Source organism: Belonocnema kinseyi, chromosome 2 (genome assembly GCF_010883055.1).
Source record: "Belonocnema kinseyi isolate 2016_QV_RU_SX_M_011 chromosome 2, B_treatae_v1, whole genome shotgun sequence".
NCBI classification, from domain to species: Eukaryota; Metazoa; Arthropoda; class Insecta; order Hymenoptera; family Cynipidae; genus Belonocnema; species Belonocnema kinseyi.
The window spans coordinates 83,570,525-83,595,473 of record NC_046658.1 but is presented as its reverse complement, the minus strand read 5'-3'; the positions used below and the strand labels follow the sequence as shown (position 1 = coordinate 83,595,473).

Sequence of the window (24,949 nt, the reverse complement as noted above, 5' to 3'; positions counted from 1 at the left end):
AGCTATCTAAGGATGGTACTATAGAACGCCACCTCAAGGTAGGCCTAGTGGCGCCATCTCTTGGTCAGGCCGGAAACTTATCAATCCACCCTCGTATTTCAGTTAAAGATTAATTTTTTTAGTTAAAAACTCATCCTATTGGTTTAAAATTATACTATTTCAGTTAAAGATTTATCGTTTTAATTGAAAATTTATCAGTAAGGTTGAAAATTGAAATATTTTATTTAAAATCCATTTTTTTTTTCAAACTGAATGTTTTCAAATAAAAATGCAATTATTCCACTTTTTCTTGAAAATAGATATTTTTTAGTGGAACATTTAAGTTTTTGTTTCAAAATTAATTAGTTTTACCATTTTTAACCTGTTGTGTTGAAGGATACTTTTTTTACAGATAATATTTTAAACGAAGAGTCTAGACTCGATGAAATTATTTGTTTAAGTTAAATAATTTAAGCTTAAGAGATTTTTAGATGTTCGAAAAGATTTTAAAATAACTTAAAATTTTTTTATGCATTTTCGTTTTCAGACAATTTTAAAAAGTAATTTAAAATTTAGAAAGACTAAACTTTTTTGCCTGTAGAGTTTTAAAGATTCGGAAATAAAATTTTGAAGCGTTTTAAGGTTTTTTCAGCGTTTCTAGATAATATAAAAAAATCAAGATTTTTTATTTTGAAAACAGAATATTTAAAAATAAAAAAGAAATAATTCTCATGTATATACAAAAGCTACACAATTATTAATTTGTAACGAATAAAAATAAAAATGTTTAAATTCTAATATAAAAAGCGATCAGTTTAAAAACATGTATAATCATTCAATTTTTTATGTTTCTATCTTTAAATTGCTTAAAATAGTATAATTTTTGAAATTTACAAATTGATTGGTTCATTCTTCTATTTAGAACATTGAAAATCATATCGTGGATTTATACTTTTTAAAATCTTGGAACTATAAAATTGTTAAAAGTTTAAAAAAAAATCTTTTGCAGTTTAATGGCACTTAATTTCAAATTGTTCAATTAAAGTGTTAAAAGCTCCCATGTTATACGTTCAAATTATTTAGCGTTGGAATAAAAAAATATTTAAGCTTCAATTTTCGAGTTTAAAAATTTTAAAAAAGTTTAAATTGGAGCGTTTCAATATGCATTTGAGTTCTTATACCTCTAAATGAAAGATGTTTTCTTTTCAAGATTTCGAATCTTTAATTTCAATGACCGTGACAAATTATAAACTGGAGAACAACCGGGAATTTTTTCCTCGATTAAAACGGCAACTCTTAAATTAGAATTTGTTACAATTTCACAATTTTCTATTCGTACAATTTCGAAATGTAAGCTTCTACTCTTGTACGATTTATACTTTAAAAATTAAATCATTGGAATATATAAGACCATTTAAAACTTAAATGTTTAAAAATTAAGAATTTATAATTAAACGTTTTTAAAAAAATAAAAAAGTTTATCCTTTTCTGTCATTTTTATCTATAAAAGAAATCAATTTTTATTTTGTTGAACTTATAATTGTCCTGGAATTTTTAGTCTTAAAATTTTTTTTAAACAGTGAAATGAATATAAATTAAAACCAAAAAAAATTTAAGTGGAAAAATAATGTATATAATTTTTTCCGTTTTAATTAGATATATTTGTAAATAATTCCTTTAATGTAGGTGACCTGTTAACGGAGCTTTGAAAAATCGATAGAATGCAGCGAATGCGGACTGGTTGCACGAGAGGTCGAGTGCGAGGCGAGACATTAGACACAGCTGTGATTTTTTGAGGTTATGTTTATCACATTCCAACACCCACGACCGCGTTTATATCTATTTTTAGTATCAATACGCGTGAATTTCGACTAGTAGAACTCGTACGTCGTCGTGATTACGCATTATAATGCATCTAAACGTCTATAGTGAGCTCGTTATTGTCGTGAGTTAGTGCAAAAATGGGCAGGAAGAAGCCTCATGTCGTTGCAAAAAGTAAACAACACGGTGGATCGCAGAAAAAAATATCTTCAGTAAAAAGGAACGAAATTAATATTCAATGCGAGAAAATCTTCCATTGTAAGTATTTTTATTTATAATTTATTTTCCTCTAGGACCTCCAGCCTGAGAAAAATGTTGGCTCATAACCTCTAAGAATGTGATGTTATCTTCTCATTATTCAGTTATTTAATATAGTAAACATTGAAACTGGATTGTTTTACTTTTAAAAGTTCAATTTACTTTAGTAACAATTACTGAGTTTATTTCCCATCCATGAACTTTGATAGTCTAAAAATAAATCTATGGACTTAATTGTTTTGACCCTATATTTTTGTTGAATAAAATAAGAAATGTTGAACTTTTCTCACAAATTTATATTTCCTAAAGTTCTATTGCAGCTTTGTTTGCTTTATGAGCTTATTTGTTCTAAATCCAGATAAATATTTTTTTTTAATAGAGAAAGCTATTTTATATTAAATCAATTTAAGAAACTGAATTTAAAACCTATACAAAAGAACTTAACTTGATTAAAAATTTGATGATCAGAAATATTAAAATTCAAATTTTCTAAAATTTTGTATAGGCTTTTAAAATTATACATTAGAGTGTTTAGTTTTACGAGTAAGAAAACATGATTTTGTAAAAGGCAAGCAGACCTACGTTCTGTTGGTACCTTTTGGTGTATAAATAAGCCTGTGTAAAAGGAGAAGCCGATCGGATAACATTTAAAGACTCCTATCAGAATTAAAGTTCAATGTGAGGAAAAAACATGGGTTAACAATTTTTATTTATAGAATGTTCAAAATGTATTGAATATTCTTGTTTAATTGGACATTTTTTATTTAAATAATTATAATTTACAATATATTGCACATGTTTGGAGTGATAATTCTGGTTTTTTAAAAAATAATTCCTTTTTTTAAATGAAAATTGTGTAAAAGTGTTACAGTTAATAGTTTTCGTTTGTCAAAAAATATATTTATTAAAAATCGTGTTGAACCTAATAAAAAGAATAAGTCTAAATTTTTAATATTTTATATCAATATATAGTTCAATATATATCAATATATAGTTATACAATATAATAGTTCTACGTATATAACAATTATATACACTTATAAGACGTTTAAAACTTAAAAATGATTGAAAAATTCAATGAAAAATATCAAAGGGGACCTCTAAATCATATCCGATTTTTATTGTTATTTTATTATTTTATTATTATTTTATCCTGGCAGTTAGATTAGCATTCTAAACTCTTCAATCTCAGAGTTGCATTCCCAACATTTTATTGATTTATTTATGTATTTAATCAAACTTTATTTCGAAAAATGTGTCTAAAATAGTAATGTGAAAGAGCATATAACCATAAATATAAGCTCAAAATATTTAAATATGAATATTATCTTCTTCTAAATAATAATTATTTTTATTGCATATACTATAAAACTGATTTATAGTTTAAAATGTAATATAAATTAAAATATTACATCTATTATATTATATATATTATAAATATTATATCATAACTCGCTTTTGCTACAAATCGAGATTCAATGGTTTAAATTGTAACTAAGAGATTGGACTGCAGCTCAAAAATTAGCGAGTTTAGACTGCTAACCCCAAATTGGAGATTCTAGCATTGAGGTACCAGTTTGCATAGCATTTATTCAGATATTTTCAAATACTCGAACGGTTAATTTGATAATCCACAACATTTGAAGCGTATTATAGTTTGTTTTTAAAAATTTATGATTCCAAATTCATCGTATTAAAAATGTGGAGCTTATAGGTTTTCAATAACTTCAATGTTTAACACTTTCTAGATTGAAAGTTTTCTTAAAATTTCCAACACTTAACTCTGATGGTTTCAAATTTTAAAGCGTTTTAATTTTGTTTTTCCAAAAACTTGAAATTTTTCGCAAAATATTACCAATCAAAATTCGTCTACAACTTAAAGCATTTAAATTTTCAAACTAAACATTTTCAAAAATTATACAATTACAAAGCAGAAGCCGATCAAATTAGATACTTTAATTTGGATACCCTCAAAAAATACTTTTACTGTTACAAATTCAAAACTAAAAACACACAAGCTTGAGCGATTCAGATTAAAAATAATACTTAATTCTTGAATTTTCAACGGTCCGTTAATTTGAAATTTTCTAATTTATAAAGTTTTATTGAAATTCTTATTTGAATCAGCATGCATATCAGTTTGATAATTTGAATATTAATTTCTTCAAATAATTTATTTATACGGTAAATGGCGTATTGTAATGGTTAAAAATTTTAAAGCGTTTTAATTTGGTTCTTCCAAAAACATGTAATTTTTATCAAAATAGAACTCAACATTTCCGTTCAAAATTCATTTGCAACTTATATCATTCACAATCGTAAAAAAAACCCATTAAAATATGTAGAAATCATTGGAAATTCCTTGTATGTAACATAAATTTAAATTATTAATTAAGTTTCTCTGAATAAAAAAAACCCGTTCAAATAAAAGACCCGCGCTCCAGGTTGACTGAAATTCGGTCAACGTATGACAAATATTTTTGGCGAATTTTTAAACTAAATTTCTTGAAATATTTTGGAACCATATAATAAAAAAAAAATATATATATATCAAAAAATAATAATTTAAGATATGTTTGAAAAAACTCTTACTTTAGTAATTTTAATATATTTATGGATGCCAATATTTTTTACTGTCTAAAAACCACATAAACAAAATGCTGAATTAATTCCTGAATTTTAAACGCGGAATTAATTTTAAATTATCTAATTTATAAAGTTTCATGTAAATTATTCTTTAAATCAGTATGTATTTAATTTTGAAAATTTAAATATCTATCAACTTTTGAGACTGACTTTAGTTATACGATAAATGACTTAACTCGAATGATTTAAAATTGTAAAGCGTTTTAATTTGGGTTTTCCAAAAACTTGAAATCTTTAGCAAAATCAGGGTGGCCGCTGTACCGGGAAATTACCGTGAATTAATTTTTTTTATCGGAAATTTAAAAATTATGACATCATTCAGTTTCGAATTCGTAATTCCCAAATCTTTCGTTTTAAAAATGTTTCTTTTTAGATTTATATTTTTTAATGATGCATTTCAATTTACAGAATTTAAAAATGCAGTTTTAAAGATTTAAACAATTAAAATTTAAAAGCGTTTAAAATCAAAGATTTTTGAAAAAAAAAACATTTTTAGTTGATCAACTGTGAATATAAATTAATTAATGATTTCTTAAATTGAATTTTACTTTAAGATGTAAGAAGCTAATAATAATTGATTGTACAAGACGATACGGAATCAGTTCAAAATTTCAGAATGTCCCGATTTTAAGGTTAAAAATTAACTGTTTCAGTTGGAAAGTCTCATTAGTTAAGCAAATTTAAACGCCCTATTGAAACTTTATAAACTATTTTTAATTTTTAAATAACTTCAAATTAATATATTTATAATTAAAGGCTTCTATTCCATTTCAAATATAATTTTATTCTAAAACATTCCATTTTTAAACCATACAATTAAAAAAATGTTAATTAAGAAAAACAACAGTTAGTACTTAATATTTAGAAATACCTGACTGTTAGTTTAAAATGAGTAACTATAAATTAAATATTCGAAACTAAACTTTAAACTTAACAATTTTAATTATTCTATTTAACCAAATTTAATTTGTAAGGCAAATTGTTGCATTTTGATGTATAAATAACAATCGAACATCTGTTATTCTTACCAAAAAAATTTTGAGTAAGTTGAAGAAATATTTAGAAGATTTGAAAAAATTCAAAATTACTTAAAAATTTCAAATAATTTAAACAAATTGTCTATGTGTACCGAAAAAATTCGGCTATTCGTACAGAAATCAGTGTGCAAATAGTTCAAGACCTAATTTGAAACAAAATATAGATTTTGGCAGATGTAGAAGCTTTTAGAATGTTGACAGGCTTCAAAAGAAGAAAAAACCTTCCCTAGGAAAATTGAAAATTATTTTTTACTTTAATAAACTAATTTTAAGAGAACGTTTAAAAAGATTTAAAAAGGATTACTGAATTGTTAAAAATGAATGTAGAAGACTTTTAAAAAAAAATTATTTGGCAGAATTAAAAAAAAATTATTTTGGAAAAATGTAAGACAACATGTAGATGTTTCAATATTTTGAAATAAAGTTTCGAATCATATAAGGATTTTTAATCTATTTCAAATAAACATAATTTAACTTTTAATTTGAACAGGGAATTTTCAATTTTTTACAAATTTATTGTTGGATAATTCTGACTGGGGACTGGGAATTTCAAAATTTTAACTAATTCCGAGCTAGTATTGGGAATTTTCGAAAAGGAAAAAAAATTCTGAATTGGAACTGGAATTTTCTCCAAAGAATTTTAATTCTCAGTTGAAGTAGAGAATTTTCAAATTTCTAACAATTCTGAGTTGAATCTGGTATTTATCTAAAAGAATTATAGTTTTTCTTGGAACAGGGAATTTAAAAATTAAAACAAATTCTCAGCTGGAATAGGTCATTGTTTAAAGAATGAGCCGGAATTAGAATTTAAATGTTCTTAAAATGGTATAAATTTGAACATTTTTAAATTCATTGATTGATTCTTCAATTTAGAGCATTGAAAATGATAACGTGGATTTATATTTTTAGAACTGAATCTGAATCTTTAAACTCTACAATTTATAAAAGTTTCAAATTTTGAATTTGGTAGTTTAACTGCATTTAATTTTAAATTGTTTAGTTGAAAAGTATTAGTAGCTTTTATTTTATACGTGTAAAGTATTAAGCATTTAAATGCAAAATGTTTGAATGAAACAAATTTTAAACTTCAATTTTCAAAGTTTAAAATTCAAGAGTTTAACTTTGACTGGTTTCATTTACATTTCAGTTTTTATTACTTTGAATGGAACCATTTTTAGATTTAGCGTTCGATTTTGCAAATTTCATTAACCGGGAAATGACCGGGAATTTTTTTCTTTGATTAAAACGATCACCTTGAAAATATAACTGAACATTTTCGTTTAATATTTGTTTACAACAAGTTTATATTAATAATAATTTTCTATTTCAATCAAAATTGTGGTCTCTTATAAGAGTTTTGTATTAATTCATTTTTTTTTTAATTACGCTAGTGCTTGTAAAAAAAATTTACCCTTTTTTAAAAGAAAAATTCCTCTATTTTAATTTTAATTGAACTACTGAACCACTGTAATTCCTGGTTAAATCAATTAAAAAGATTGATTATAAGATTCTAGGATTATAAGATTGTAAGATTATAAGATTGATATGCAGGAACATACATCCACATTTTCAAAATTAATTCCTCAAAGTTTCGAAATAGTTCAAATAATTTCTGAATCATATTAACGTTTGATTGCGGCTTTGGTTGTTTTATGAACTTATTATGTTTAACTCGAGAAAATTATTTTGTTTTTGATTAAAAAACACAGCTTTTCATTAAGCGCAATATCTTTTTTCGTAAATTGATTTTGAGTAGTTCAGAAATAGTTAAAATATTTTCTGGAACGGATTAGTCAACACTTGTTAAATACAAATTAATAAATACACATTTTTTTCGTAGTGTCAAGTAATTCAGCTTACTTGATGCGACTATGGGACAACTACCTGGAGATATCGTCAGTTTTGGAAAAGGTTAAGCGTCTGGAGGAGATGAAGACAGAGTCCACAAAAAGATCTCAAACAATCGAAAGATTCATGAAGTGGCTGAAAGAAAATGAGGTTAATATGGATGGTATATGCATCTCCGAATTTCCTGGATACGATTTAGGATTGAAGGCTGAGAAGGATTTTCCAGAGAATCAGTTGATTCTGGAGATACCGAGGAAATTGATCTTTAGTACACAAGCGGCTGCACCAGAACTCCAGGCTTTGCAAAATGATCCTTTGGTTCAACATATGCCCCAAGTGGCTTTAGCAATTGCACTTCTTGTAGAAAAGCACAAAGAAAATTCGGAATGGAAACCATATATCGATGCACTTCCTACCAGTTACTCTACTGTCCTTTATATGAACACAAATGACATGACTGAGCTGAAAGGAAGTCCTACTTTAGGTAAGAAAAACGCAAGGTTCAGACTTTCCCCCTTTTCCAAAGTTCCTGAAAAACATCCCCTTTTTCCCTTTTCTTTGTAAATATACGATATTTGAAAATATAATTTTCGATTTTTAGTGTACCAAAATTGTTTTATTAAAAACTAGAATGTGCTATCGCGAGTTGTGAAAGCTTTTTTTTCAACCCAAATATCTATTATAATTTTTTAATCTTTTTTAAATTTGACTAACTATAATTATAAATATTGAAGATTTGAATAAAACTTCGATGCTCAAATATTTTTTTCGCTGAATATATAGAAATTAAATATGTTTTTAATTAACGATAATAAATTACGATGGTCTGTTTGTCCCTCGGTTTGTATAGATTGAAAAAATGTAGTATGTTCGAAAATTTAAGCAATTTTCAAAAACTACTAAAAATCAGCTTTTAACAGTTCAAAAAAATTAAGTACAGTATTTAGTAGTATAAAACTAAACAATGGTATTTTTTATTTAAAAATTGTTTTATCCCTCTGTGTTTAAATTAAAATTTTCATAGTTGAGTTCTCTGGTTTTACTTCTTACATTATTTTTTTTTGAATAGATGGTGTTTTTAGTGTCTAAATATTTCTAATTATTATCATTTGAAATTAAAAAATGTTGATTTTGTAATATTTGACAATTTCTAGAAATTTTAAATTCAATAATGTCTGAGTTATCAATCTTAATATATATGTCAATTTTTCAAATATAAAAATATTTAATTTAAAATTTAAAAAATAGCACTATTTCAAATTTAAGAATATGCATCTAACAATATTTATGGAAATATTTATCATCTCAAGTTACGAAATTAAGAGTTTTTTCAAACTTAAATTTTCTTAATATTTAAACATTGAATCTTATGGATTTTTAAATAGTTTATGTTTTTAATATCAGAAAATAAAAATGCAAGGACGTGAACGCGCGCCATGCGCGCGTGCATTTTGTTTATGCGGTTTTTAGACAGTAAAAAATATTGGCATCCATAAATATATTAAAATTACTAAAGTAAGAGTTTTTTCAAACATATCTTAAATTATTATTTTTTGATATATATATATATTTTTTTATTATATGGTTCCAAAAAATTTCAAGAAATTTAGTTTAAAAATTCGCCAAAAATATTTGTCATACGTTGACCGAATTTCGGTCAACCTGGAGCGCGGGTCTTTTATTTGAACGGGTTTTTTTTTATTCAGAGAAACTTAATTAATAATTTCAATTTATGTTACATACAAGGAATTTCCAATGATTTCTACATATTTTAATGGGTTTTTTTTACGATTGTGAATGATTTTAAGAAGTTTTGACAAATTTTTAGATAACACAAAAGGATAAATTAAATTTTATTTCCAGGGATATGAAGGACATAGATAATTTTCTAATGATTTTGAAGATGTTAAGTTATTTTCAAAGATTCCAAAGAATTTCAAAAGACTTCGTTTCAAGCATTTTTAAAACTTTTAATATTGAAAAATTTGTTATCAATTTATTAATTAATTATGTTTTTAATATTAGAAAATAAAAATCCATGTACGTGAAAACGCACTTGCATTTCATTTAAATGGGTACTTCTAGAGAAATTTAACAAATTAATTTAATTTATATTCAAGGGATTTCAAATGATTTCTACTTATTTTGATGGATTTTTACGAATTCGAAAGATTTTTAAGGAATATCAAGGATAGGAAGGAATTAGAAACATTGCAAAGATTTTAAGTTTAAAATTTGTTTAAAAAGTTTTCTAAAAATTTTATGAAATTTCCATTAAATAAATACTTTATATTATAAAATAAATATATTATAAAATAAAAATATTTTAGGTGTTCAAACGGGAACTATTTTTAATTTGCGTTTAAAGGCGCTAAAGAGTGTTCACAAATTTTAGAAAGAAATATTCAATTATGTTTAAAAGTATAACGATTGAATTCTTAATGAAATATTTTTTAGAAGAGGAAACATTTTCGATTATGCGAACGATCATTAAAAAATCACTTAACATTATTTAAAACCTTGACCCCATTTTACCCTTCTTTAAGCTCTTTTTTCGTTCTGATACTTGAAAAGGCAATTTAAATTTGATTTTTTTGTAAGATTCTCACTTGAAAATTATTAAAACTCACAAAGCTACAGTCTCATTTAAAATTATTGTAAACTTACTGCACTTTTTCTTAAATAGTACATAAATTTGTTCGATTTAAGCTCAAATCTAATTTCCACTTTTATATTTTCCGGTTGTAGAAGCGGCTCTGAAGCAGTGTAGGAATATAGCAAGACAGTATTCATATTTCAATAGGCTCTTTCAAAATACAAAAAATGCTGTATCAGACATTCTCAGGGATATTTTCACATATGAAGAATACTGGTAAGTCATTTTTGAAGTATTATCAAGCATAATTCAGTTATTGCAAAATTAAAGAACTCTCTTGAAAATTAAATGGTTCTCGAGTTAAAATTCATCTTTTCGTAGAAAAGTAACCGTTTTTGGGTTGCAAGTTAATTTTTTTAATAGAAAAGTCTACACAACAACTCTTTTGGTTGAAAATTCAACTGTTTTGTTAAAAATGTGTCTTTTTGGTTAAAAAATGAATTTTTGTGGGTTCAAAACTCAAGTATTTTGTTAAACAGTCAATTTTATTGGCTAAAAATTCAACTACTAGATGGAAAGTTGAACTAATTTATTAAAAAAAAAAAATTTTGTAGATTCTTTTCTTTGATTAAAAATGATTTTTTTTTAACTGAAAATTTAACAATTTCATTTTTGTTTGGTAATTCATCTCTTTCGTTAAAAATTTATTTTTTGTGTGGAAAAGTTAACTGTTTGGTTAAAAGTGACATTTTTTTCTTAAAAATTCATATTTTGGGGTTCCAAATTTAACTGTTTTCTAGGAAAACCGTCGTTTTGGTTTGAACCTCGAACAATTTTACAGAAATTTAATTTATTTGGTTGAAAGTTCCTATTTTGGAGTTGAAAATTCAGTTGTTCTGTAGACAATGTTCTCTTTGTGAGTTAAAAATCAACAATTTGTTTGCATTTTTTTCTTGACTAAAAAATTATTCTGGGTTCAAAGTGAACTTTTTTTGTTGAAAAATAATCATTTTGCATTTAAAAGTCAAATGTTTCCTAAAAAATTGAACTTGTTAGCTTGAAAATTTGTCTTTTTGGGATGAATATTCATCTATTTGTTTGAAAATGCAATATGATACGGTTCCAAATCTTAGGAGTTTAAAGTGTTTCATCTTGAATATAGTACTTACATTCATTATTTTTAAAAAGAATTTATTCCTCTATTTTCGTGAGAAAGTACCTATTTCCTCTATTTTGAGGGCATTTGGGTCAATGCAAATTAAAATTTTGTCTGAACCGGGTTGCGGTCATATTTGAAAATTCATTTTAGTTACTGTTCACTTTTTATTACAAAAAATATCGCATTACATCGTAAAAATAAATACAGTCTCTTAAAATAAGGAACTCTTACTTCTAAAAATGATTAGATGTCTTATCAATAAAAAACAACTATTTTAGCCTTAAATAACTACAAGTATCTTTGAAATCCAAAGTAAAAGTGGAATATTCTTAAAAGAGAGCCTGAAAGAAAGTAGAATTCCAATTTTTAAATCCAGTGAAGATTCCACTTCGACGATGTTTGTCAACTTTTCTTAAAAGAAGTGTAGTTAAACTACAGTCAAATTTTTCTGTACTCGCAGAAATTACAGTGTTTAAATGTTTTCTACTCTAGGCATGCAATATTTATAATTTCCGATATTGCAGGCGCGATTTGGTTCGATTTTCTCAAAAAGAAATTTGTACAGATAACAGAAAATTATTACAATCTTACTAAATAATACAACAAAGAGAAAATATCTATTCTTATCAGTTTCAGGATATAAAAACAAAGATGGTTAATCTAATTCTCTTTGGATGGAGACAAATTAAATGCAGTTTTTATAATTTTCCTCGCAAAAATATCAAAACTACAACTTTAATTTGAAAGCAATAACCTTTTACCAATGTCTCTGAATTTTAAAATCTCCTTCAAATAATAAAAAATTTGAAGAAGTTGAATATGGGACGATTTTAAAAAGGCTTTTATCAAATGTTATTTCATGAAGTCGGGTATGGTCTCCCAACTATCATTCGCATCAAGCGAATCATTTTCAATGTCACTTTTATGGTCATAATCGTCATCAGTTTCGGGAGAACCTGTTTTTTCTGGCCTCTTTGTCGTTGAGGTGGCAACAACATTAACCATAATGGTATTTAAACTACTAGAATTAGATAACTTTCTTGTCGTCAAAATTGGACTTTGAAAAACCGCACGTGAAAAAGTATTCCTGTACGTGTACTTTTGTTTCTGTCGTATTCTACAAGCAATAAAGATGCCTAAGAAACCGACAATCGTAGCACCAAGAATTGCACCACTCGCAATTATACTCGGTCTAACTCTCGAGATCGAATTCCTTTCTTCACTTTTCCCTTCATCGGCATTCAACCTGTAAATATTGTTGAAGGTGCCCGAAATATCGCTCTCGATCTCTTGAACGCGAACATTCTCGATAGAAATCATCGAATTGTTTCTTCTCTCTGGCAAGTTTGAAGGTGGCACCTCACTCGTGTAAAACAAAATTTCTTCAGGGTTTTGTCGATTTTTGAAATGCTCGGAGGAATCAAAGTTTAAAGCATCTATTAAGTTGTCAGGTTGATTACTTGACTCGGGATTGACATCAGTTCCTCTTTCTCTAAACTTCTCTGCATTAAATTCTTCTAACTCTTGCTCCTTTGACCGTTGCTCGATTTGAGGATATCCAAATTGATCAAACCAGTTTGGAGGAAGAGTTTCAAATTCCTTTATATGGAGAATTTCCTTAGGAGTTTCTTTTGTCGGTTCTTTCTGTTTAATCCATTCCACTAATTCTTTTACAACGGGGGGTAAAGTACAATCTGACTTGACAATCTTTGCATCTTCCTTCTTTTCTTGAAAATCTTGATTTTGTTCATCTTTAGGAGCTGATGATCTGAAACTATTATCTCGGATTTGAGCAACTTCTGCCAAGTGAAGTTGACTCGATCCTCTTTGTCTCAAAGCTATCAAATCGTCTAAACTCATATTCCTAGCTCTCAAAAGACTTTCCAATTTATTCGCAGATGAGCCAGAATCGAAGAGTTCTAGAATCTCGGCCCGGGCATCCGGTTCCATTTCCAAATAAATTTGATCGTTTTTATGATTCAGGTACGTTTTATGATTTTGTGGAAAATCTGAAGTTTGTGAGTTTTTGGGAGTCAATTCTTTAGAATTCGGTTCTTCTTCATGAGTTTCTTCATTTTTCTGGTAAGCAATTTTATGAGAAGTGTCATGTGGTCCGTCATTTTGGTATTCAAAATCAAATGAGCTCATCTCCGTACTACTTATATGATCATCTTCTTGTCCCGAATGTGGTATCTTATTTTCAAATCGAATTCTCTCTCTTGATTGTTCCCAAAATGTATCTATTGCAGATTCATTTTCAGTGAGAGAAGGTTGTTTCGTAGAACTGAGAATGTGTTCAATACTCAAGGTAGATTCCGAATCTCGATTAAATTTGTCAGCTTCAGAAATCGAAGGCTGAGTAGTTTCTTTTTTTTCGGAATTATTGGGGATAGTCGAAGTTTTTGAGTTCTTCATAGTAAAGTCGGAAAACTCCATGATTTCGTCCTCATCATAAGTGATTTTAACTCTTTCTTTGTCTTGGATGTTTACACTTTCTGTGGTAGTTACGACAATAGGATTTTCGGAAGAGATTGGCATTTTCACGGCATTCATCGATTCCGTTGGACGGATTCTGTCCTTTCTTTCTTCCTGAGTTGGCAAAACTTTTTGATAAGCTTGGGTGCTGGCAGCTCTGAAATTGGAAAATGGATCAACCGGATTCCCAAGAATTTTTGCTGGAAGCCAGGGTGTCCGCTGAGTGGTAGAAGAAGTACCACTTGTGGAAGACGCAGATATCTTCAACACCTCTACAGCCTTTACTCTTGCATTTAATTCTTCTTCAGACTCATTGTCCTCGTGAGTGGATTTTAATAAATTGATGATATCTGCTTTACCCTGTAGAAGATCAGACAACGTTAGGTTCCTCCTTTGCAAGGTTTCTGAAAGACTTACACCTTCAACTTGTTGCATTTTCAAAAGAGATTTAAGTTCGGAATTCTCGGAAGGTTTTTCAGAATCAGTCTTGATAGTCGTCCTGTTGTGATTGGTTCTTGTCAGGTTATTGCGTCGAGTAGCTTCTTGTCTCCTTTGGGACTTAATGGTGGAATAAGTTGGTGAAGAAGTAATTTTATCAGTTGACGAAAGAGGGGAAGTTTTCACTTCAGAAAATTCGTAATTTTGAGGTGGTCTTCGTTTTCTGGGCCGAGGTCTTTGGTATTCCTCATCATTCAATTCGTATTCGTTGGGATGATTTTGGAACGTTTCTCGATACCTCAAAGCAACTCTCTCAAGATATTCGTTGTTATCATAAGAGAGAGTAGGAATTTTACTTTCCTTTTTATTTCTTGCATTATTTTCTTCTTGAAAATCCTCGGAGCTGCTAGAAGATTTTTCGGAAGGGTGGTAAATAACTTCGTCTTCTAGTTGAGGTGGTTTTCTTCTTCTGGAAAGTCTTAATTCCGGACTTCGAAAGCCTTGATAGTCATTTTTGTTATCGGGCTTATGTCTTTTGTTGAAATCATACTTGTCTGTGATTATGATCTCTTTTTCTTCGCTTTGCGACATCCAGTGAGTTGAGTGACGATTGTTGATGAAAGTTTTTTCATCTTTATCTTCATCAACTTCGATTGAAGATTGATTTTTTACATTTGATGATTTGTTTTTGACTGTTGCGCTTTGAAAAGGGACTAGGGGAACGGAATCTCCATCTCGCCATTTTGGTTCCAGGGCCTTTCCGTTACTTCTCCACCTCCCGATTGATTCACCAGGATGGTTCGATTCTTGGTTCGTGTACTCTTCATCTTCTGAGTATTCTACTTCCAGTGAATCGAACACTGCCGGTTGATGATTCTGCGAACAAAAATTATCATAGAAATTAGATTTGGAGAATAGGAAAGTAAACTGATAAAATAGAATACAGAATTATGAATAATATACAATTATGCATATTTAATATATTCTAAATTGCTTAGATATATCGTAATGAAATACACCCTTTTTTAAAGATTGAAGGATGTAGAATAATGGTCGTAAAATTATATAAAAGTCACTCAATCTCTTTAAAACTTAAAATGTAAATTTCACGCTCTCGCTCTTTCTCTTTGGAAAACGGTGATTATATAGATGTCAGGTATTATTTATTGATCAATCGAGAATTAATTCATTTGAAAAATGGTTTAACTTTTATATGCTGACATAAAAATTAGCTAGAAGAGATCAAATTTATTGGATTTAGTAACACGATCAATAATTTATAGGAAGCTCTTACTTTGCTTTCTCTTGTCAAGTAGAGAAATTACATGCACGAGCAGATTTAATAATTTTATTCATAGACTTTTCACTTAAATTTAAAAATGCAAAAATATTTTAAATATTAACTTTCAATCAAAAATTGCTTCTAAATTTTATTTTACTTTTGAAAAAACTGGTTAAATTAAATTTTAATAAGAAGTGATTTTGAAAACAGTTTCAGTTCGCTAAATAACTATATAATTAAATATCTTTGTCATTCATGATGATAGTTATAAATTCTGAATTTTGATGATAGGTGTATTGACCTTGTTGCAATTACAGTTTCTGTTAATTTTCAAGACTATTTATTATTGCTGCTAACTTTGAAAAAAAGCAGTCGGAATTTGAAGCTTCACTTCACTATAAAGGCGATGCAAGAAGCGGATCAATTAATTCAATGAAATGCCAAGAGCGCAGTAATTTCTATGTAACCGGCTAATCGCACGTGTTCATGTACCGATGCCAATAATAGGCTGTGTCTAAATCAGGTTCATTCAACACACTTTCATTATCTGCATACTTGTATTATCCACATTATAAGGCTAAAAAAGTTGTACTCGATCAGTGAAGTACTTAAATGGTCGCAAAGTTGTTTTTCCTACAACTTATTCAATCTGTGAATAAACATCGCTCAGAAAATAATTTATTTGCAACAAATTTGTTTGTTTATATAGTCATTTTCTAGCAAAAAATAATGAAAATTTTTTCAACATTAAAAAAATGATTAATTTGCATTAACAACATGACCAATTCTCTAGTTGCAAATAAAAAAAGAATATCTCAAGCCAAAAAGCTCTAAAAACAAGGGAAATAAGGAGATTTTTCACGAAATAGGAGAATAAATTCTTTTAAAAAATCAATATAGATACTAATATTAAATTTGAATTTAACCGCTTTAAATTTTTAATATTTCGAGTAAAAATATTGCATTTTAAACAGCATAAATGACTTTTTAACCAAATAATAAAATCTTTTACCAAAAAAGATGAATTTTCAACCATCATGATTATTTTTCTAACAAAGCCAACGAATTTTCAACTAAAATTTTGAATCTTCAATGAAAAAAACGCATTTTTAACAATGGTATTGAAATTTTAAGCAAGTAGTTGAATTTTGAACAAAACAAAAGAAAGTTCTCCAAAAAAAGTGGAATAGTTACTATTTCGACCAAAAAAGATTTTAATTTTAAATAAAAAACAATTGTATTCTTCCACAAAATGCGACTTTTTAACAAAATTTCTGTCTTTACAAGTTAAAAACTACTTTTGTAAAAAATAGTTGAATTTCCTACCTAGAAATATTATTTTTCAAATGAAAAGTTAATTTTCTATCAAATATTTCAACTTTCTACCAAAAGTGGTTTAATTTTTAATTCAAAGAAGTCGAATTTAGTTATATATTCAACCAAAGATGCATTATCAACGAAAAAAGTAATAGTCGACATTTCTATCCAAAAGGATTCTTATTTTAAATAAAAAATAGTTGAATTCATTAAAAAAAAAGAATTTTCAACAAAATAGTTAATTTTTCTGCCAAACAAGATTTTTCCGCCAAGAAAGAAATAAAATTCCTATAAATTGTTTGAATTTAGAGCAAAAAAGACGAATATTCTTCAAAAAGTTTAGTTTGTAATCCAAAAATGTTCGTTTTCATAAAAAAATATAGTTTTCAACAAAAAATGTAAATTAAATTTTTTAAATAAAATGGTGGAAAGTTTCAAATATATTTATGAATCCTCGACCAAAAAAGATTTTTCAGTTAAGCAAAAAAATAATTGTTGAAGTTTTAAGCCTAATTTTCAAGCAAATATATTGATTTTCATCTAGATAGTTTAATTTTATAAAAAAGTAAAAAATGTTCAATTCCAGAATACCAAAGCGTTGATTTTTCAATCAATACAACAAAAACAAATTTTTAACAAAATTCTCAACAAAAATTTTTTTCAACCAAATAATTTAATTTTGATCCAAAATCGTTAAATTTTCAATCTAAAAAGACGAATTTTTAACAAAAGATTTGACTTTTCAATGCAAAATTATGAATTTTCAAGAAAATTTTTTTTCAATAAAAAGAAGAATTTTCTATAAAACAGTTGAAATTTTAACCAAACAGTTGCATTTTTAACAAAGCAATTACATTTTTAACCAAATAATAAAATTTTGTACAAAAAAGATGAATTCTCAGCAAAAAATATAATAAGAGACTTTTTATTATGAAGAATGAACTTTTAACAAACAATAGTTGCGTTTTCTAATTGGGTTCTATGAATTGATTTCGCAATTAAGTGGGAAAGACTGGTAAAAAGGGGGTAAAGAGAAAAATACTGAAGCCTGTGAAAAATAAATAGGAATTTAGACTTATTTTTAATACTTTTAAAATATCTAATCAAATATCGAAAATAATATGTAAGAAAGTAGTGTTTTAAAAAATTGTTATCTTCGTCATTTTGTTATTTTCATGAATAATAATTTTTTAATTTCTTTTTAGCTATACTATTTTTATTAACTGGCATTAAAAATTTGTTTGAACATCTGAGAGCTTTTGGCTGAAAAAAATAATTCGAAAAAAAGTAAACGTCTGTGGAAGCAAAAATAGAAAAATGAAGTCTTTTGGATAGTAATTTTGGGGTTTTCAAATTTTTTTCTTTCTAGATAACTTAGGAAAATACTTGGCACAACTCAGGATTTTGTATTAAAAAGAAAGCACTAGAAAAAAATTGATGAGATTAAAGAATCAAAATCTATTAAATATGCTCATAAAAATAAATGTGAAAACATTAAAAATGAGAATTTTTCAAATCTATTGTTTAACTATTTTTTAATCTTTGATCTTCTTGAATTTTTGTCTGATGTTTTTTTAGCATAAATTGCTATATGATGTAAAAAGTTTTTAATAATATCCATTTATTAATTTTTTATTTTGTATATTAATAATGATATTAATAATTAATTCTAATTATAAACTCCATTTAATTCCTCTTTTTTATCTAATATTTAACTACTGAAGCTCTGTGATCCCGGCTTCTATATTATTATTAGATTTATGAATAAATTTAGAGATTTGTTGATGGGGTATGGGGTATGCGGATTTATGTCACTGGAAGAAAGTGAAAGTGTTTTTTTTTTTAACAAAGCTGCTTCGTTTGTTATAATTTGAAAATAAAATTGGGGAGGGGGGAAACTTTTTATGCGGTTTTCCACAGTGAAAGTCTGTTAGTTTATTTTGTTATTTCTTCTACTTCTTTTTGCAGCGACATTTCTTGACTCTACTTGGGCAGTATTGCGGATCGGTTTAAAATTGAACTCTTTTGTTAAAAAGTCACCTCCTTAGTTTAAAAATACATCTCTTGTCGTATATTTCTTGGTTGAATTATCAACTTTTTCTGCGAATTAATATTTTTTAGTTGACATTAGAACTACTTAGTTAAAAATGATTTTTTGTTGTTGATGATTCATGTTAGTTGAAACCCCTGTTTTTGGTTGAAAATGGAACTATTTTGCTCAAAAATGGTTTTTTGCGGTAAAATATTAATCTTCTACGTGATTAATTCATCTTTCTGGTTGAAAATTAAATTATTTTATCGAAAGTTTTTCTTTTTTAGCAAAAATTAATTTTTTGACTAAAAATATAATTACTGGATTTTTTGTGGAAAATTTATTTTATGGTAAAAAATGTCTACTGTGTGGTTAAAAATTCATCATTTTGTTTGAAAATTTGATTGTTTGGTTAAAAATTTGTATTTTTTGTAATGTACTGAAAATTTAACTTTCCTTCTTATTATTTAAAATCTATCTTTCTTTTTAATTCAACTATTTGGTTAGAAAATAATTTCCTTGATTAACGATTTAAGTATTTTGTTAAAAATTCGTTTTTTCTTTAGTAAAAATTAACTTTTTAAACTAAAAATAAAACTATTCGATTTTGGTTTAAAAATGTATCTTGATCAGTTGAAAATTCATTTATTTTTATAAAAATTCAACTATTTTGTTCAAAATACATGTATTTTGATAAAAAAATTATATTTTTTATCTCAAGTGCAACTGTTTGCTTAAAAATTAATTTCTTTGGTTGAAGATTCATCAATGTAGTTGAAGATCCTTTGGTTGAAAGATTAACTATTTCGTTGAAATTCTTTTTTTTTTTAATTGAAAATTCATTTGTTTAAAGTTATGAAAATTAACCTATTTCACTTTTTGTCGTAAGCCCATCTATTTTTTGCAAAAATTCAACTATTCGGTTGAAAATTCATATATTTTGATGAAAAATTCATCTCCTCTGGTAGAAAAAATTTTCTTTGTTGAGAATTATGTATTTCGTTGAAAATTCTACTTTTTTGGTAGAAAATTAATCTTAATGGTTGAAAATTCATCTTTTTGGTCAAAAACTCAACTGTTTGGTTCAAAATTAATTTCTTTTGTTGAAGATTCCTAATTTTAGTTGAAAATATTTTGGTTGAAAATTTATCTATTGTGTTGAAACTTATTTCATATTGAAAATTTAATTTGTTTAAAGTACCGAAAATTTAACTATTTCATTGAAATTTATGTATTTTGATTCATATTCATCTCTTCTAGTAGAAAAATAATTATCTGGGTTGAAAATTCAATTTTTTGGGTAGAAAATTGATCTTAATGATTGAAAATTCATCTTTTTGATCGAAAATGTAACTGTTTGCTTAAAAATTAATTTCTTTGGGTGAAGATTCATCAATGTAGTTGAAGATCCTTTGGTTGGAAGATTAACTATTTCGTTGAAAATTCTTTTTTTTTAAATTGAAAATTCATTTGTTTAAAGTTATGAAAATTAAGCTATTTCGCTTTTTATCGAAAACCCATTTATTTTTTGCAAAAATTCAACTATTCGTTTGAAAATTCCTATATTTTGATGAAAAACTCATCTCCCCTGGTAGAAAAAAATTTTCTCTGTTGAGAACTTATGTATTTCGTTCAAAATTCTACTTTTTGGTAGAAAATTAATCTTCATGGATGAAAATTCATCTTTTTGGTCGAAAATTCAACTCTTTGGTTCAAAATTAATTTCTTTTGTTGAACATTCGTCATTTTAGTTGAAAATATTTTGGTTGAAAATTTAACTATTGTGTTGAAACTTATTTCGTATTGAAAATTTAATTTGTTTAAAGTACCGAAAATTGAACTATTTCATTGAAATTCATGTATTTTGATTCAAATTCATCTCTTCTGGTAGAAAAAAAATTTCTGGCTTAAAAATTCAATTTTTTGGTAGAAAATTGATCTTCAAGATTGAAAATTCATCTTTTTGATCGAAAATGTAACTGTTTGATTGAAAATTAACTTCTTCGGTTGATTACTCTTTATTTAGTTGAAAATTCTTTTCTTTTTTGTTGAGTGTATATTTTTGTAATTTAAAATTTAACTATCCCATTTTTTTGGTTCAAAATCCACATTTTTTTAATAAAAACTCAACTATTTGGTTAAAAATGTATATATTTTGATAAAAATTCACTTGTTCTGGCAGAAAATTAATCTTTATGGCATAACACTCATATTTTTTATGAATGCAACTGTTTGTTTGAAAATTCATTTCTTCGGTTGGCTATTCATAATTTTATTTAAAAATTTAACTATTTTGTTGAAAATGCATTTCTCCTGAATTGAAAATTAATTTTTTTATTGAAATTTTAACTGTTTCATTTTATGTTCGAAATTTATCTCTTTTTTTGGGAAAATTCAACTATTTTGTTTGGGGATTTCTACTAGCTTGTTGAAAATTCTTATTATCTCGTTTAATGCGACCCTATCAACTTTATGCTACCGGAAGAAAGTGAAAGTGTTTTTCTTTTTTTTTTTTTAACAAAGCCGCTTCGTTTCTTATAATTTGAAACTGAAATTGGGGGCTAGATTTTAATGCGGTTTTCCACGGTGAAAGTTTGTTAGTCTATTATGTTACTTCTTCTACTTCCTTTTGCAACGACATTCCTTGACTCTTCTCGGGCACTCGTGTTGCGCATTGTGATGGGAGCCGGTTTGAAAAAAGTGGATATTACTTTCAGTGTGTCGAGCCAGTATGGTTTTCAGCGACTTAAAAGTGCACGATTGAATTGCATTGTGGATGACGAAAGGGCGTGAGAACGAAGAACCAATTGTAAATACGATGTACGTTGAAAGTTGCATAGAAAGTCAGGCGAATCTTTATTTCGTGGGATTTATAGAATTTATTCTAGAGTCGAGAGTTTACACGCTTCAGTGTTATTAATAGTGTGCGTTCAGTTAACCATTACCTAATTAATTGAATGAACCGGTTTGTAAAATATCTTGCTTTTAGTCAATTGTAAATTCCAAATGCTTTTATGGTTAACAAAGATTTGCAATATTTCTTTAAAAATGCCTTCACTTATAGGTAATTTATGTATCTTCATCAAAACAGTCTTTAATGAAATAATGTTGAATAAACAATTTTAATTGATGAATAAATATTTGGCTTTTTAAATCTTATACAATTTTTAATATTTATAGTTTCGGTCGTTCAATTATCAGATATTTGCATATCCAGTTTCAGGGTATCTACTCGACCGGGGAATCGGGAAAAGACCGGGAATTTGATTCAGTAGTTAATTATAATTTGGACGTTGAAACAGGAAATTTTAAAAAGATTTATAGTTCTAAGTTGGAACGGGGAATAAATGAAAGAAATATACAAAAAAATTCACTTCAAAAAATTAAAATTATCTGGAGTTGGAACAGGGATTTTTCGACACTAATTATAATTCTAAGGTGCGATATAGAATTTCAGTGAAAAAATATAATTTTGAGTTTGGAACAGGGAATTCCCGTAAAGAATTATAATTTTGGGGTTTTAACTATTTTATTGGAAATTAACTTTTTTTTGCAAATTTATATTTTCGGTTTAAAAATTTTGATCTTTCTGGTTAAAAATTCAATTATTTCGGTAGAAAACTCATATTTTTGGGTTGATAATTCAACTTTTTTTGTAGAAAATTCGCTTTTGGGTTTTAAATTTCAACAATTTGATCATAAATGAACTTTTTCTGCAAAAATTAATGTTTTGAGGTTGAACACTCAACTCCTTTGTAGAATGTTTGGATTTCGGCTTGAAAATTCAAAATTTTGGACGAAATTTGTTTTCTTTATTAATAAGAAATATTTATTCGGTGAAAATTGAACTGTTTTGTTGAAAATTCCTATTTTTGGTTTAAAAATTAACCTATTTTCGTTGATTATTCAACTAGTTTGTTAAAAATTCGTATTCTCTGGTTTAATATATCTGTTTTTGATCAAAAATGAAAATATTGTTTGGTTATAACATCAAATATTACACGTTTTTTTAAGAACTAATTTTTTTTAGTTGAAGATTCATCTCTTTGGTTGAAATTTGAACAATTTTTCAGAAATTCATCTTTTTAGCAGAAAATTCAAATAATTGGTTTTTTAAGTTTATGTTTTTAGATTGAAAATATGTTTGGTTAAAAATTCGTATCTTTGGACGAATAACTCTTTTTGATTTGAAATGAAATTTTTTTTAGTTGGAATATCAGTTTTAGATTTTTTTATTAGAAATTAATATTTTTTCGGTTGAAAATTTATCTTTTTGGATCAAAATGTAGCTATTTTGAATAAATTAAAAAATAATTTAAAAATTTTTAAGATTTAATCAAATTTAATGCAAAATTTAAACTTTTGAAAATTTCAAATATAAAATTCAGATTTAGTTTTTAATTTATTGCATTCATTTGCATTCACTATGTTACACACAGATATAATTATAATTTAACTGACATAAAAAAAAATTTAATAGATTTTGTAATTAGTTTTTAATAATTCATCAATCATTAATTAATTCATGTGAGAAAAGTGATAAAAGGAAGTATACATTTTAGGTCAATCTAGAATTCTAGACTTCCATTAAGAATATTAATAATAATTAATCATATACTTACATATTATACATAGGAAAACCTTACGTTAAATTTCGTTTCATTCGTGTTTCTACTAAGAGGAGATTTGACATTTGCAACCGGGCAAAAACCGTCGAAAACTAGGATATAACTGGGAATTTTTCTGGGCTAAAATTAGTAGAAACCCTTGTCAGTAGGGCGTAAAGGATAGTGAACAATTTAAAAAGTCGAATGTTTTAGAAAAAAGTGGATTTTTAAATCGGATAAGATGACTTTTTAATAAAAAATATCATTTTTTAACAAGATAGTTAAAATTTCAACTAAAAACTGTATTTTTCAACAAACAAGGATAATTTTCTACTCAAGAATATGAAATTTCAACAAAATAGATGAATTTTCTACTAAACAGTTGATTTTTCAAACTAAAAGTTAAATTTTCAACAAACGAGATTAATTTTGTACCAATTACAAAACTCTTTAACTTATACAATATACAGGATAAAGTTTCAACTGAAATTGGAATAATTACATTTTCCTATAAAAACTCTGATAAAAAAATAACTCAGAGCAAAAAAATTGAATTTTCAACGAAGTTGTTAAATTTTCAACCAAAAAGATGAATTTTCAACTAAGAAGATTATTGTTCTACAAAAAAAAATAATTTTGAACAAATTCCTGAAATTTTAACAGCATTATTTGATTTCAAAGTCAAAGCGACGATTTATCTCCAAAAATTTGATTTTCAACCGAAAAATATGATTTTTTCAACTAAAAAGTTTACTTTTCAATCAAATTGTTTAATTTTCTACCAAATTGTGAAATTTTTTAAACCAAAATCCTTAATCAAAATAATTAATTTTTTTACAAAGTAGTTCAAATTTAAGTAAAACAATCGATTTTTCATCCATAAAACATGAATTCTCAAGGAAACATGTAACAATTAATTTTTCAACCAAAAAATTGTATTTTTAACCAAAAAGGAATAATTTTTAGCGAAAAAGATTAAATTTCTACCAAGAAAGACGATTTTTTAACGAAGTACTTGAATTTTCAAGTAAAAAGTTGAACTTTTAACTAAAAAAGATAGACTCTTAACCAAATAGTTAAATTATTGACTGAAAAAGGTACATTTTCAACTAAAAATGGAATAGTTTAATTATCGGTTTGAAATTAAAAAAAAGCGTGAAACGATTTTTTATCAAAGTAGTTGAATTTTTAACCATAAAGATGAACCATCAACTTAACAAAAAATAATGTTTATAAAGTAGTTGAATTTTCGATAAAAAGATGACTTTTTAACGATATAGTTCACTTTTCAACTAAATAATAGATATTTTAAGGCAACGAGATGAATTCAAAACCAAAAATATAAGAGTAGTCTTTTCAATAAAAAAATGACTTTACCCAAAAATATAGTTGAATTTTCTTACTGGGTTTAAGTCCTAGATGTTATTTAAGTTCGTTCCATTATTTTCAATTTT

General features: G+C 26.4%; 2 protein-coding genes across 2 annotated transcripts in view; one reads left to right on the top strand and one right to left on the bottom strand.

Annotated features, from left to right (window-relative positions):
* Window positions 1-1,739: 1,739 nt before the first annotated feature.
* LOC117166974 (actin-histidine N-methyltransferase) overlaps window positions 1,740-24,949 on the top strand; it is a 65,464-nt gene continuing 42,254 nt past the window's right edge. Inside the window, exons 1-3 of the mRNA XM_033351480.1 lie at window positions 1,740-2,058; window positions 7,582-8,073; window positions 10,338-10,461. Of these exons, the coding sequence (XP_033207371.1) occupies window positions 1,941-2,058; window positions 7,582-8,073; window positions 10,338-10,461 (734 nt within the window). The 5' untranslated portion in view covers window positions 1,740-1,940. The remainder of the gene's footprint in view (window positions 2,059-7,581; window positions 8,074-10,337; window positions 10,462-24,949) is intronic.
* The window catches only part of LOC117166973, a 26,821-nt gene continuing 13,392 nt past the window's right edge, over window positions 11,521-24,949 (bottom strand). Inside the window, exon 2 of the mRNA XM_033351479.1 lies at window positions 11,521-15,133. Coding sequence (XP_033207370.1) covers window positions 12,197-15,133 — 2,937 coding nt within the window. The 3' untranslated portion in view covers window positions 11,521-12,196. The remainder of the gene's footprint in view (window positions 15,134-24,949) is intronic.